General features: G+C 42.1%; 2 protein-coding genes across 3 annotated transcripts in view; both read left to right on the top strand.

Annotated features, from left to right (window-relative positions):
• The first annotated feature begins 276 nt into the window (after positions 1-276).
• Positions 277-11,073, top strand: eaf2 (ELL associated factor 2). The gene is made up of 6 exons (XM_079518768.1): positions 277-486; positions 967-1,061; positions 1,424-1,560; positions 2,734-2,936; positions 6,673-7,023; positions 8,698-11,073. The coding sequence occupies exons 1-6, from the start codon at positions 381-383 to the stop codon at positions 8,745-8,747; spliced, it is 942 nt and encodes a 313-aa protein (XP_079374894.1). The 5' UTR covers positions 277-380; the 3' UTR covers positions 8,748-11,073.
• A 1,645-nt stretch (positions 11,074-12,718) lies between these two features.
• The window catches only part of cyp27a3 (cytochrome P450 family 27 subfamily A member 3), a 187,113-nt gene continuing 183,412 nt past the window's right edge, over positions 12,719-16,419 (top strand). For both annotated transcript variants that reach the window (XR_013791411.1, XM_079518759.1), the window contains exons 1-3: positions 12,719-13,042; positions 13,932-14,122; positions 14,852-15,051. Coding sequence is in view for 1 of the 2 variants with exons in the window: in XM_079518759.1 (XP_079374885.1) it covers positions 12,797-13,042; positions 13,932-14,122; positions 14,852-15,051 (637 nt within the window). In the remaining variant the exon portion in view is untranslated. The remainder of the gene's footprint in view (positions 13,043-13,931; positions 14,123-14,851; positions 15,052-16,419) is intronic.

The following is a 16,419-nucleotide window of genomic DNA, read 5'->3' on the forward strand; positions in this document are numbered from 1 at the left end:
ATCTTATTTGAGGAGTAGGACCGCAATGGAAACCAACCGAAATATACTTTCTTGGGTTCATCCTTTTTAGCAGCTAGACTGTGTATTCTACCTCTCTGTGCTTGCCCATGCAAACTGTCAATAAAGCATTGAATCAAAAATCAATCAATAAACTAACTAAACTATAAAACTGAACTTCCTGCCGAATGTTGATTGACAAACCGTGAACCTAATCAGACACGCGAATCCGAACAGTGACCAATCATGACGGATCATAACCGAGAAGAGGCGGGGCTTAGTGGTGGTAACAGTGAGGTGGCTAACAGTTCTTTTCTTCCATAGATGGTATAGGATAGAAAAAGGATAGCTTTAAAGTTTACAGTACACACTGATCGCTCAGAATGAATGGCACGGCCGCATATTCGAACTTTGACAACCAGGAACATGTCTTGAAACTAGGGGAAACATTCGAGAAACATCCCAAAAGTGCATACCACACGGTGCGATGTAAGTAGCATTTTAAATACATTATTATACGGTACCAGCTGGGCTATTGGGCTAGCTAACGTTAGCTTTCTTGTTAGCCATGCTGCTGTTGCTCTGTTGGCTCATTTGGAACTAGTCTGCTGTTGGCAATGTCTAGAACGAATGAAACTGACTCTTAACTAACTACCATCGTTCGTACTTTGAACAATTCTGGTTTATTTAGTGATGGTTTATTTAGTTTATTAGCGATGCAATGGTGATGCGATGCAATGGTGATGGTGAGGAAACAAGTTCTTGAGCTTAGCCCAGATACCCTGGGTAAATATAGATTTCATTTCATTTCATTTCATGACTGGCTAGTGCCTAGTATGTGTGACGTGGTTGCCATCTGCTGGTTAAAGGGTGTAATAGTGGCTTCCCCATGCTGAAGGCCAGCAGGCTGACATTTGTTTCAATGCCTCCTTTAATTTAAATGCCTCTCTCCCTTTTATCTTTGCACAGATGACTTCAAACCAGCCTCTATTGACACAGCACGTGAAGGAGACCTTGAAGTAGGCAAAGGAGAGCAAGTCACCATAACACTGCCTAATTTAGAGGTTGGTACCACAAGTTAGAGGCTCCTGAAAATAATTATATTAATAACTTATTCATAATCATCGTAATCACTTTTTTTTGAGGGCGCTAGCCCCTCCTATGTCCATTTTTGAGTGTGTGTGTGTGTATGTAAACACAAACATTAAATGCCATTGATAATGAATGGCCATTTTTGAGTATTTGTGTAAACACAAACATTACATAAACACAAACCTTAAAGACAAAAGTGAGGACGCAAATTGTGATTGGCCGGAATGAGTTGATGATGTATGATGATAAGAGCGCCCCTCACTTCACATGGGTGTGATTTTCTTTTTTTTTTAAAAACGCTTTTCCACTTGCTGCTTGTGCTTTCCGTTTTTAGGGTTCAACTGCCCCAGTAACCGTCTTCAAGGGATCCAAGAGGCCTTACATGAAGGAATGCATCCTTATTGTGAACCATGATACTGGAGAGTACCGCCTTGAAAAACTCAACAGCAATATAGCTGTCAAAAAGACCAGGTAAATGGCTTAGCGCAGCGGTTCTTAAACGTTTTGGGCCGTGCACCCCCTGTTTAGCCTGGCTAATAAGCCAGACCGAATCAGCCGTTGGCAAAACAAAATTGCCTGCCGGCGGATTACGGTCTGGAGAGGCTCAATTGTACGCCCATTTCCTACACCAGAGAACTGGTGTGGCCAATCGGGACACGGTATGCAATATGGGCGGGCTTTGGTACAGTGACGTTCAATGCTTGAGACCTTTGACTGACAGTAGCTCTGACCAAATTGCGTCAAAGAGAAAATGGTTGAACCCGCCCCCCGGGAAACAAGATCCATACACAGCAAAAGCTATATATAGGCATATATTTCCTATATATATCCACATATAATATGCACATATATAAACCTGAATATCACATATATGTGCAGCATAGGCTATATTCTGCATATGCTTGCCATATATTGGCATAATATGTTAATATATTTAAAATAAAACCATAGCACCACCATTAGCCGCGCACCACAAGGGGTGCACGCACCCACAGTTTGGGAACCACTGGTTTAGCGGAAAAGGTGACTAAGTAATTGTCAATTACTTGTGGACAGTGGTTTTCACCAGTGGTCCCCAGCTAAATAATGAGGAAAATTGGTAATCAAATGGACCCTTGTAGAACTTTAACTATCAATAGTTAAATTATTGTTAAACATCTGCATTACTAAATTTATAAGAAGTCTACACAATTAGAGAATGTAAAATAATTATTTTATGTAAAATAATTGTTATTTTGATCAATGTTTGCCTGTTATCTCTCCTAATGGTACCAACATCAATACAGCATGGAATTGTGACAAAATCTTAGCCAACGTCAACAAAATATTCTTTAGTTTTGCGTCTGAGAGGCTAAATGTCATCAAATGGTGGTCCATGGCTCAGATGCTGAATAAACTAGAAATGCACTCTGTCGAGAGTGCGTGCGTGCGTGCATGCATGCATGCACGCAACATACAACTTACCACAGTTGCATCATCAAAAATACATGATCCCTGATTGGCCAAGCAATGTCACGCCACCGACATACGCAGCCGAAAACAGTACTTGCACACACCGACATACATACATAATTGCATACTGCATACTTTGTCCCTCTTGGTTATTTTAAGTTTGTAATTGTGTGTGTTTTTTGTGCCATGCAGGGCCGAAGGAAGCAGTAAGGTCCAGTCTCGGTTTGAGCAGCAGACCAGAGGTCTGAGTCAGCTGGTGAAGAGCAGCAGCATCCCTGGGGCCCCTGCATGCAGCAGTAGCAACCCCAACAAGACTCCCACCGGCCCCAAGAGCTCCCAGTCGCCACCCAAGGAGAAGATGTCCCCCACATCCCCAATGGACGACATTGAAAGAGGTAAAAAAGAAATCTCCTACTTACAGTATAGAATAAAATAAAATGACCTTCACAGGTGCACACCCAGTGTTGCCAACTCTCCAGTAACGGAAGTAGCTAGTGGCTCTTCGAAAGGTCTCTAGGAGTCGCTAGGGGTGGGATATGCGGCGCCACCCCTAGCGACTTTTTAGCGACTTTTAGGTGCCCCCTAGGAACGAAAATATGGAGCCAGCCCAGAACACCATTTCCTTGCTCTGTGCACATAACCGAGCACTTTTGTGTTGCCAACTTAGCGGATTTGAGGCGGAGAGAGGGAAAATGAAGAAAAATTAGGGTTTTATCTTTGGCGCCTGTCAACACGATTCGTCCCCAATTCACCAGAAAAAGTAGCTAGATTTGTCCCCAGAAGCTAAATCTAGTGACAAATCCGCTAAGTTGGCAACACTGTGCACACCGTCTAAACTTACACAATACGGACAACTTTATTTAAGCAACGTTTCGGTCTATAGACCTTCTTCAGGCACCTGGTCTCCTACTTAACACTTTCCCTGCGATTCGCGAGTTGCCCGAGTTACGTTTTCATTGTTTAATCCACGTTTTTAATCAGTTTTAAGTCATACGGGAAATCCACCGGGACATAATGGGATATGATACGCATTTTGATGACGTCGTCGCAAAAAGGTCCATCGCTCCGGCGTGCAAAGGGTTCTGGGAAATTGAGTCTCTGTTGTTTACAATGGCGAGTCTGCCGGAGGAACAAGCCGTGCGCTGCCCTGGTCTGTTGTTGTGACCGCCGCTATGGAATACTTTTCTACACTACAACAAGCGATTACACCGCTTTTAAATACTGTTTTTATTAGGCATTTTGTATTGTGACATAACTTCAAAATATCATTGACAGATAATGAGTACTTAAGTGACATACAATACATAATAAAAAAGGTACATAAATGTGATAAACAAGAAAAAACAGTTAAAACAGTGACAAATGTGAACAGACAAACAAAATAAAGACAACAGGACAGACACTCTTGCTCTCAAACTTTCCCAACACCGACATTTTTCTTTTTAAATGAGAAAATAAAATAAGAAAAAACTCAGTTCCTTTTTTTTCCCCTTTCCAATTTTTGATTTTGTTATCTATTGTGTAGGAGGGGTTAGCGTGCACCTATTGAAATAGTCAATGAAGGGTTGCCATGTCTGGTAAAATCTATCTTCACTCCCTCTCAATTCAAACAAAGTCTAGCCTGAAAGACGGACGTAAATTGTCGGCATTAACCCATTTTGGGTGGGAACCCCTTTTGGTGTTTTTTTTCTTTTTATAATATTTATTTTATTTGGAAAAAGCAGTACAGTATAGACAGCATTTATATTTATACAAAGGACACAAGTGCAATTCCCAGGATTTTCTTTTCACCCCTCTTCCCTCCCTCCCCCCTCATGCCCCCTCCAAGTGACTCCATCTCCAATGTCTCTGTATAATCCTCGCTTTCTTCAGATGGAACTACATATGGCATCAAGTCAACACTTAACAGGGGCAACAGGGCAATATCACTTCAGAGTGTACATTTCAGGAGAAAAGGAAGAAAGAGTGGGCAGAAAAAGCAAAATACACACACAATAATAATACCATAAATGGTCAAAAAACATTGTAAACCAGAGTTCCAGCAGTGGAACCCTTCCACTGCCCAACCTCCTAACTAAGGGATAACCTCTATTCACCTGCTTGTGCTAGAGGGCCCTCAACCCTGATGACGGCTATGAAAGAAAGGTCTTGCATAGTAGTATGTCTCGATCGTATCAAAACAAATGCAGCATTGTTGCGTCTAGTAGAAAATAACCCCCCCACCCCTATCTTATCAGTTAACATTCCGTGATATAACATTGCACATATTTAATCCCACATTATTTCAAGTCATACAGTGTGTTGAAACCCATTCATTCCCCCAGATTATCAATTCAATTTCAGTGATATATTAGTGACACACACACTTATCGTTTCAATTGCATCAGTATACCCCCCCCCCCCCCCTTCCCTTTTTTTATCCCTTCGAAAGAAAAGTAAAGGAGATTAGTCTGTATCTTCACGTCGGAAAACTTGCAGCCTCTATGTATCCTGGAGCCCCACTGGCCCGCGGTGGGCGAGCTCCCCCCGCCGTCTGCCACGCACACCTCCTGATCCTCTCCCAGAGCGTCGTTGGTCTCTTGATCACTTCAACCGCCAGTCCACACCTCGCCAGGTCTGCTGTCGCCTCTTCCACTGTAGCATATGTCTTCATCCCATCTGGACTCTTAGTCGCGCAGGAAACAGCGTCAGGAAACGTGTTTCGTTTGTTTTTAGGACCCTCCGTGCCTCAGCATACTCTTTTCTTTTGGCCAATATTTCTGGTGCATAATCATGGTCGAGGCTGATTTTACAGTTTTGCCATGTAAAGCCCTTCTTCTCCCAGGTCTGCTTAAGCACTTCTTCTTTCATGGTGAAGCTCAGGAACTTTACCACGATCGATCTGGGTTGGGCTCCATTTGGAGGCAGCGGTGCCAGGGCGCGATGCGCTCTTTGTATCTGTAATGGCGTCGCTGCTGGGATATTCAGATTTTCTCTTAGCATCTTTGCCACAAAGGGGATAAGGGACCTAGCTGTCCCCTCTGTCCCCTCAGCTACCCCGTATATTCTCACGTTGTCCCTCCTGGATCGCCCCTGTAAATCAGTTATCTTTGTTTGGAGAGCCTCCTGGATCGTTAGCATCTCTGCTAGTACCTCTTCCACGTTCTGTAGCCTTTCCTCGCTCCCTACGATCCTAGCTTCGGCCTGGTCCACCCTCGCGTTTGTTTTAGCTATTTCTCCTTTCAGGTCTTGCATCTGTTTCTTGTTGTCTTGCCTGAAACCGCGCAGTTCCCTCAGGATTATAGCCAGGTTTACCTCCTCCTCTTGGTCGGCTATGTCCCCGCCGTCGGAGCTGGGCGAGGGGGGGGCTGCGCTGCTAGCCACCGCGGCCGGAGAACCCACGTTGGCCCCGTCTAGTTGCTGCGTCGCTGAAGTGCTAGCGTTAGCATCATTGTTAGCTTCAGGTTGTTGTGCATTGTTTTCACCGCCGGCATGCTTGCTCTCCCTTACTTTCTTTCTTTTCCCGGTAGCCACCATCCTCGCCCCTTCTTAAGAGTAAATAAAACTTAACTTCTTGAAATTTTAATTGACTTTGGGGCCGATATTATATATTTTGACCGAGCGAGCTTTCCTCAAGCTGTCATCCCCTCAAACCGGAAACCGGAACCCCCTTTTGGTGTTTTAAAGCCTTATATTATGCTTTAGCTATTGAAAAATAGCAGATCTACAAGCTCATAGCGCGGCACTCGTGCCGCGCTATGAACTTGTAGGTCTGCTATTTTTAAAAAATCTTGAAAATGTGCCTCAAATCTTTGAATATATATTATTACAGAGTGAACATTTTAACTCAAATCTTTGCTTCTGGGGACCTAACCCTGGAACAACATATTTTCAGATGGGGGGGGTGGAGGCATATTACATATAATTTTTGGGGTCCTTGACATGAAATGGTGAGAACCACTGATATAGAAACATGAGGTTTTTCCGGGAAAAAAAATACATTTTAATTCTTTTTTTTAAATTTCGACGTCGGGCCTAAATGGATTAAACCTGTTTAAAAAAGTGTTAACAAGAGCTGCTGAATTAATTATACCGGTAATTGTCATGCATGTCTTACGTCCGTATGTGTGTGTCTCCACTCTCCGCACACAGAGCTGATGGCCGAGGCGCAGGTCATGGACCAGATGAGCAGCGGCGACAGCTCGTCGGGCTCCAACAACTCCTCGTCCTCCAGCAGCGAGGACAGCTCCAGCAGCGACTCGGAGGGCGAACAGCGACGGCGCTCCTCGCTCCCGTCGTCGGCGCCACCACCACCCGTCGCCGTCGACCAGATGTACCACCAGCCTCCTCCCATGGGCAGCAGCACCCCTGCCCCTCCCCCAGCCGGCGCCACCAACAACCCCTCCTCTTTCAACACCTCCTCCTCTTTCACCACCTCCACCTCCTCTTCCACCAACCGTCCGGAGGAGAGCGGAGGAGGAGGACACCTGATGAACACACTAAGTGGGTATCCTATAGGCAGTAGGCAGTGTTGTTTTTTGGCAGCGATTTTTGGTTTTAGTCATAGTCTCTTGAATAGGTTTCACTTAGTTTTTAGTCATATTTTAGTCACCCGGAATGTTTTAGTGTTAGTCTAGTTTCAGTCGACTAAATGTCATAAGATTTTGGTCGACTAAATCTACGGTTGATTTTTGTCGACTAAAATGTATTTTGTCGGGCCTTGATGCCGTCGTAATGACTTTCACTTGCTGGAAATAGCCGATCTACAAGCTCACAACGTGTTGCGCTGCAACACGTTATCAGCTTGTAGATCGGCTATTTTCATCATGCAACTAATTGTAAAATGACTTATACTGGATCTCTTGTCCACTAGTCCCTTCCTGACATTTTAGTCTAGTGTATTTAGTAAGAGTTTTAGTCACCATAGCTTAGTTTCCATTTAGTTTTCGTCAGTGAAAAAAGGTAATCGACAGACATTTCTCGTCATAGTTTTAGTCGATGAAAACAACACTGGGCAGTAGGCGCTTTGCGACTAAAGATGCTCTGAGCGATTAGCCCGTCCCAACCCCCGTCCTTGTCCAATAGGCACGTTCGTGAGAGAGGAGACATGGCAAGCTGTCCTTTGTTCTCACCCATTGAGATGCAAAAGATGCATGTTGAATGACAGGATTTCTCCATATAAATAATCTATCGTTTTAAGTAGCAAGAGCTTCAAAATGTCTTCTAAATCTAGTCAACCAGGCCTGCAGTATGCTATGCACTGGACAAAATGTGCATGACATTATTTCAGTAAACTAGAAATACGAAACTCGACTTACGACCGGAGTTTTCATGTAATGCACGGAAGACTATGGTGATTACTAGTATTATTGGGTTAGGGTTAGGGTCACCTGGGTGGCTCAGTCGTGTAACTGCTATGAGGTGACGAAAGATTGCCACCCTTAGCAACGTTTGCTAAACTATTTAGATTGGCATTGGACAGTCACTTTTTGGGGTGGGGTTTAGCAAAGGGCTAATTGGCTGGATTAAAAAACAAAAATTAAATATAACAATAATTCCATAAAATACAAAACAAAGAACAAGACAAAAGGAGATGAGAGAAATGATCAATACAAATTACACAACTTAATAGCTGTATATATTGTTTTAACGTTTCTTAACTTAACTCTAAAACTAGCATTTTGATTATATCGGCAGAATAGGCACAGATTGGGCGTCGCATAGCAGTTAATGTCCTGCCCAAAAATTTAACTCTGATCCTCTGCATAAAACGCTGAAATCTTTACCGCTGAGCTACTGTAATAAGGGCACACGTGCTGCTAGCTCAGGGGAAATTTAATTTTGACCTTACGTTTTGCCATCCAAGGCGTAAGAAGAAATGCCACCCTTTTCACATTGGCCTATTATAGCGCCACCAGGAGGCCACAACCTGACCTGCCCTGGTGGAGAGTGGAGACCTGTGTCCCGAGGGGCACTATATCTAGTTTCTATTCTACTTTCTACTTATTTATAGAGCTGTTTTTCTTTTCTTTTTATTATTGAAGATTCTTACTTGTACTTTTTCCACCTGTGCAGTTTGTCTCTTTTTCTTTTACTGACCTATAAGTGAATGATTTTGTATGTAATCGTTCCCATAAATGTCTGACTGCTTATTTCTCCACCCTTTTTCTCTTGCAGAGACCGACCTCCAACTAAGCGATTCTGGCAGTGAAAGTGACGATGACTGAGAACACACAGGTTTCTGTCTGCCATGGACATCCGATTTATATTTAATAATTAGGTGGGAAATGAACCCGGGCTTGCAGATCCATATGCATTGTCTTGCTTCCCCTTATATTTGGCTGCTTGCTAATACCATGTATCTGCAATGTCCTGCATCATATCCCCCCCCCCCCCCCTCTAACCTCCAGTTAGCAAAGACATTTGCTTATACCTGGACAAAATCTCATATCGGTCTTTTTTCTTTTTCTTTTTCATGATTGCATTATGCGTTTGTGCGAGGATTCCAAGCAACGACAGTTTAACTTAAACTAATGGTTTGTACAGGGGGTGATGTGACCATAGTAGACCATAGCAGAACAACATATTATGGGAAGGCAGCCAGAATGTTTAACCACTTATCCCATTTAGACCTGAGACCGATTCTAAAAAATAAAATAAAAAAGGTTTCTAAATCCTAACAGTTTTATGAAAAACCTATGTTTCTATGTCAGTGGTGCTCAACCTTTTTCATGTCAAGCACCCCGCAGAATTATCCCCAGAAGCAAAGATTTGAGTTAAACTCGTTAGCTCTGAAAGAATCTACAAGATCTACAAGCTAGTGGCGTCAAGTGTGGCACTCGGTGCCGCGCTATGAGCTTGTACATCTGCTATTTTTCAATAGCTAAAGTATGACATAATGCTTAAAACACCAAAAGGGGTTCCCGTTCCGAATGGGTTTAAACCCTATACATAATACTGTACACATCAAGTGGCAAAAGTAGCCAAATGTTTGCTTGGTTTCGCTGAATGGTTGCCTATTTTGATGTGTGCAGAATAGGGTTCATGTGGTCAACTTTGAAGACTGCTGAATTGAAAAGAAAAGAATCACACTTTTTAGAGCTACTGTGTCAGAATGTCAAATATGGTAGAGAGCAAGACCTCATTTTGATTGTCATACTGTAGGTGAAAATGCAAAAGAAAACAAACGCAGGCATTGCCATATGTTGTGAGCTTGTAGATCTGCCGTTTGCTAATCGTCATACAATATAATTGTAGGGCTTAATTGGTTAATATATTCTACAATTTACAATATCTTGTTCCTACATTTCACTTGATAATCTATGTTCTGGGTTTGTTTAATGCATTAGGTCAGTTAGGAACGAAGTTCCTGGATATATATTTATCAAAAAATAAATAAACTAGATTAATTTCCACTGTATACAGTATATATGATATTAGGTTGTTCATATGCTCATAATTATGTGTTATTTGTAATTAACCACATGAACCCTAGCGTTTACAGAACATTAACGATGATCTGCAAGCTCACAGCGCATCAACCCCCTGCGTTTGATCTTGTATGTAGATCGACTATTTTAGGAGTGGATGTAGGATGGAGTACTAGGTGTCAGGTAGCGATATACAGTAACAAAGTATACAACTATATGGTTTAAGTGGTTAACAAATTCTGGACGGGAACCCCTTTTGGTGTTTTAAGCATTGTTATACTTTAGCTATTGAAAAATAGCAGATCTACAAGCTCATACGAGCTGCTATTTTTGCTATTTTTGAAAAATCATGAAAATGTGGCGCAAATCTTTGAATATATATTCTTTCAGAGCGAATGTTTTTTTAACTCAAATCTTTGCTTCTGGGGGGGTCCCTGGAACTACATATTTTCAGATGGAGGTCGGCGGCCAATTACATATAATTTTTTTTGGGTCCTTGACATGAAATATTGAGCACCACTGACATAGAAACATGGGTTTCTTCCAGAAAACTGTCATTATTTAGAAGACATTTTCGACATTGTCAGGCCTAAATGGGTAGCAAGCCTTCCACTCTTGATGGTTATCACGGTGGAGTGCTCAGCCTTAACCCATTTTGGGCGGGAACCCCTTTTGGTGTTAGCATTATGTTATGCTTTAGCTATTGAAAAATAGCAGATCTACAAGCTCATAGCGCGCCACCGAGTGGCGCGCTACGAGCTTGTAGGTCTGCTATTTTTGAAAAATCGAAGAACAACTGACATAGAAACATAGCTTTTTCAGAAAACTGTCAGGATGTTGAAGACATTTTTTGAATCTGATCTCAGGCCTAAATTCAACAGTGTCAGTATTATGTCGTATCGTTATCGGAGCCTTAGTTTGACTTTAGATTACCGTGGCGGGGGGGGGGGGGAAATGAAAGTAGACGCTTGAGTTTGTGTCTCTTAAAAATGTTCTAGAATAAATAAGGTACTCGATGTAATGTTTTGATCTGAAGATAACGTAGGTAGGTCTTAGTGAGAGAATTGTGCACTAGGATTGGGTCAATCTTTGTGGGTTTTTTTTGGGTGGGGGGGGGGGGATACGAGACTATGCTCGGTGCAATGTGTTTGGGGGGGGGGAGGAAAACTGATTTGGCTTTGTAGCTTTAAAAGCCTGCAATACTTGAATCTTACTTATTTATATTTTACACAACACTCAGTCAGACCAACAGATTAAAAATGCTTAATATATTTTATATATACTTTTAGTCGGCGGCAAGCGAAGCAACGGGGAGATGCTATAAAGGTACTATGTAGGCTAATATAGGCTTACAGTACTACTGTATACATGTACCCAAACCTGGAGCCTTGATACTGCACACACCACTGTGAGTCTTAATACAGCACATTAATGTGCCTTTGTCGAGCCTAATGTGTGCTTTGTTGCATGACTGTGTCACACTCGCCCCCAAAATTATGTGTCAATTATTTTCCAGTGTAAATGACCCGACGTTTTTTTGAGTGGTGCAACCACTCCCTTACGGAGCTATGTGTGTGTGTGGGTGGCTGGGTGGGTCTGAGCACGAAAACAGCATGGTTGTTTTTCACCACCTGTGCGCAACCTAACACACACACATACATGAACTGTATATATGATGATTTCGGGTGTGCCAGTACAGTACAGTGACGGTACAGTAGAGGGACCCCCATGATAACTGTCATTTCTCAACTGTTTCGGACGTGGGGTGGCTCGCCGGAATCGGCCCGGCCCCCTGGGCGTGTTCCTGGGGGTCTGGAACATCCGGGGACCCCCCCACAAAGAGTTGCACCACTCACTTCACACGGGTGTGATTTTTTTTTCTCTTTTTTTGTCTGCAAGTGACACCGTCGTGCAGCAAAGAATAACTTGGACTTTTTACTTGCCTTGGCCAATTGTATATCAGTGGCCTCTCTTGACAAAAACGAAACCCACACATATCTCAATGCTGTGCTGTCTTACTGAACAGGCAGAACTATATGGAAGCGCTTTTAAGTTTCAACATTTCTTTTGAGTGTCTCAGGCAATTTGAAAAGTGACATAACTGTTCTCAGAGATCTGCAAATGCTAAATGGGAAAGTAAATAAATATATATATATAGTATATGTTTTGCCAAGAAGAGGATAATAATGGATTCAGTCAATGTCATCAGTAAAACATTTGAAATTGATCCCTTTATAGATGAATAAATGTTTTAATTGTTTGTGGGTTTTTTTGTGTTTGTTATAGTGCATTTAAACTAAATTCAGATTGATTGAGATACGGATGGAACTGAGTGCTGAGTAAGAACCAGATGCTGGTCATGCTGATTCACCTGCATTCAGCAATACTTTAACAATAACTGTTGAGCTAGTTGTAATAACCTGCACACATGAGTCATGACACACACACACACACACACAGTGACACACACTGAACACGCCCCTTGACTGTCATGGCTACCGCGGTACAGAATATCTATAATCTTAAACATTTAACATGCGTATTTTTTGAAGCCTGTAATTATTAATGCATTTGATAAGATGAAACAAATGAGCATGCTGCCACACATACGCAGTACGCACTAGGTTTAGGCAGCAGAGCCACAACAGAAAATGTGTGTATATGATCGCACTGTTGTACCAAAGTTCAAGTGAGCAGTGGTGGGCTGTGCCTGTTGTACCATCGCCCCTCTGAAGCAACAAGAGGCATTACTATGTTGTAGCCTGGCTAATACGCATCAGCAACAATACGGATTACAATTTACACGGTTGTTTTGTTTGGACGAAAGACATTTTTTTTACGCAAAGATGTTCAGCAAGTCGCTTACATATATCGGCACGCGTGCTTGCCGTCTCGAACGCGCAAATCATGGCATCAAAAGGGTGACATCGACATTGATTCTTGCGGATAACCGTCGGGACGCGTCTTCCACGGCGACGGTCACGGGCAGCAATAAACAGAAAACTATGGATGATTTGGGTGGCCCTACTTTCATGACGTCTTTGTATTGGCTTTTTGTTAAAGGCTATTTCCAGACGACCCATCAATTGCAAGTAAGTGCATTTTACAGGAGCAATTTTCCGCCCCTAAACAAATCACTGTTTTAGTGATTTTGTGCTGTGCCATGTTTGTAACAAGTTGTACATACCGGTAGGCGGTAGCCTGCCTATAGCCTACATGTCAGTATATTTAGCATGATTCTTTCTATATGTCCTTTCATGGTAGACAAGCCAACGTGCAAAGTTTGTTCTATAATTAATCTGATCTTGGATAATGGCCAATTAGTTATCAGAGTGTCGGATAATAATTGCTCAATGTTTCCCCTCTTCAGCCCACACTGAAATGAAATGAAATTATTACTATATTTACCCAGGGTATCTGGGCTAAGCTCAAGAACTTGTTTCCAGCCAGGCCCTGCTCAGAAACTCTACTGACTGAAATTCCTGACAGACAGAATTTCCTGTTTATGTTTATATGACCCATATAAGCCATAATAGAGAATAGATTCAATATAATGACTTCATGGCCATCTTGAATTTAATAGTGAGAAGTTTTCTCAGAAATAATGAATTAATTATCTGAAATAATGACTTAAAAAATAAAAATAAAATAGTCATTAAAATAATACAATTTAATTTAATTTAATTTTGTCCTGTGGACAAAGAAATACTATTTGAAAAATGGTTGTATAATATGATTGTGGATGTCCTTAAATGAATAATTAATACAATAATAATAATACAATTATTATTATTGTTAAAATATTTTTTTATATTAAGTCATGCTGAGATATATACTAACTCATTGCAATAACACTAAAGTATTATTTCTTTAAATAGCCTAAGTTATTTTTAATAACTTCTCATAATGACTGATTTCTCTTTTCCATCACATTGGTGGAAATGGGCTTCAGTACAATTTATTTCCAATGTTTCTTCCCAGATTGAACACAGCAAGATCTACGGTCCACTGTGGGTGTCAAAGTATGGCCCCTTGGTGATCGTGAACGTGGCCACGGCTGATCTGATCGAGCAGGTATTGAGGCAGGAGGGCCGACTCCCTGTTCGGACAGACATGCCACACTGGAGGGGCTACCGAGAGCTCAGGAACCAGGCATATGGACCCCTCACTGAGTGAGTGAAAATGTCCATCTCTCTGTTGCTAGGAATGAAATGCATACCTCGACTAGAGAACTGTTCATCCAATCAACGTCACACAACCTTTGTGTCACTGGGGCGGCGGTGGCTCAGGGGTTGAGTGGCTGGATGGCAACCGCAAGGTTGCCAGTTCGAACCCGGGCTCCCCCAGAGTTAGTGTCGAAGTGTCCTTGAGCAAGACACTGAACCCCTAATTGCTCCCGATGTGCAGGTTGGTCCCTTGCATGGTTTCCTCCGGCATCGGTGTATGAATGTGTGTGTGAATGGGTGAATGTAATGCACAATATGTAAAGCGCCTTGGATAAAGGCGCTATATAAATGCACCATTTTTACCATTTACCATTTACTGAATGAATTACATGACAGTAGGTTACTTGTGCGGTTGGCCTTGACATAATTATGTGATGATGGAAACCAGGCAATTTTTATTGCCAGTCTGCCATTCCTACCAGACCTGTTCTGACAGCACAATGTGAGGCAAATCTGAACATTGCGATATCTAGCAAGGCCTAATACGTGGAATGTTTCCCTCACATTGAGCAACTTCGTGGATTTGTATAAAATGTCACTGACTCACTTATATAAATGAATATGCTAATAATATTGCCTAATGTTTGTTACATTTATACGTGTGTGAGAACCTGCAGGAAAACCACATGCAGCTTTGTGTTTTGAAGGACCTAAACAGGGCCTGTTTGTTGGCAGGATGGGGGCAAAGTGGCAGCGTATTCGCAGCATCTTAAACCCCCGGATGCTGAAGCCCAAGCACGTGTCGTCCTACACCAACGCCATCAACGGGGTGGTGACGGACTTCATCGGCAAGGTGGCCTGGTTGAAGGAGACGAAGGGTGAAGGAGTTGTGGTCCATGACTTGGCTGGGGAACTCTACAAGTTTGCATTCGAAGGTCAGCAAGAGGACATTTTGGGCGGGAACTCTTTTTCATTATGTTATACTTTAGCTATAGAAAAATAGCAGATCTACAAGCTCATAGCGCGGCACTGAGTGCCGCTCTACGAGCTTGTAGGTCTGCTATTTTTGAAAAATCGTGAATATATATTCTTTCAGAGTGAACGTTTTTAACTCAAATGTTTGCTTCTTGGGGGGGTCCCTGGAACAACATATTTTCAGGTTGGGGTCGGCGGCCAATTACATATAATCTTGGGGGTCCTTGACATGAAAATGTTTGAGAACGACTGACATAGAAACATAGGTTTTTTAAGAAAACTGTCAGGATTTAGAAGACATTTTGTAGAATCGTCCTCAGGTCTAAATGGGTTAATCCACATCATGGATTGTGTTTGGGTCCAAAAAATGCAACACAATCATTGAGAGTGATAAAATAAAGGGATGTTTGTTAGAAGCTCCCAAGGTTAGACTTTATTTAGGACTTACTAAGACCACGTTTCGACCTTTAAAGGTCATCATGGTGCATCCGGCTTTGTTGGGCGAACACAATTGGCCTGTTGTTGTCGGGGAGGTAACTCAGGCGGGGAGGGTGATATTTGTCACTGCATGTTACTCCTACGGGCTGGGGCAGCACCATGTCAGCAGGGAGTGTTGGGAGGGAGGAGTAGGGCGAAGGCTCTACTATGTCCTCCTGGTGGGGACTGATTGATTGATTGATTGATTGATTGATTGATTGATTGATTGATTGAAGTATTTATTAAGTTTGCAGAATTACAGTACATTTCAAGCACGACTCAATACAAAAACTGTCAACTGTTGAGTGGACGACACCATAAAGCATTACACTTGTTTACAAGAGGGTCCACCTTTTTCAATTCATCATAACATTTAGAGACGTACAAATATACACTTCTATATAGGCAAAAAGACTCCTCACTGGCAAGTGAGCCAGCAGGATACAACAGCGGTGACAATACAGAAATGTGTGTGGGGAGGAATTCATTGGCATAACGACTAAATTGGGGAGAAAAAGGGGGTAATAATAATTAATTAGCTACATATAACATAAATAAAGGTTCTTCATCAGGTCTATGAGAGTGTCACTTCTAGAGGTGAAAGACTATTATATCATAGTTATACCGGTATCATTAAAAATCACACCCGTGTGAAGGGAGGGGCGCTAATATATTAAAGTCTAACTCATGTTGATTAGGTGATGTAACGGTGATGTAAAACAAACGGTGCCAACACAACCATTAAACGCTATTAACAATAAAGAGACAATATGACGTAATGAGGCACATTATGACATACATTTTCCCTTCATTGTCAATGCGTTTACAATACAAACTTTGAACTAAAGACA

This window comes from Electrona antarctica, assembly GCF_951216825.1.
Source record: "Electrona antarctica genome assembly, chromosome: 13".
NCBI lineage: Eukaryota > Metazoa > Chordata > Actinopteri > Myctophiformes > Myctophidae > Electrona > Electrona antarctica.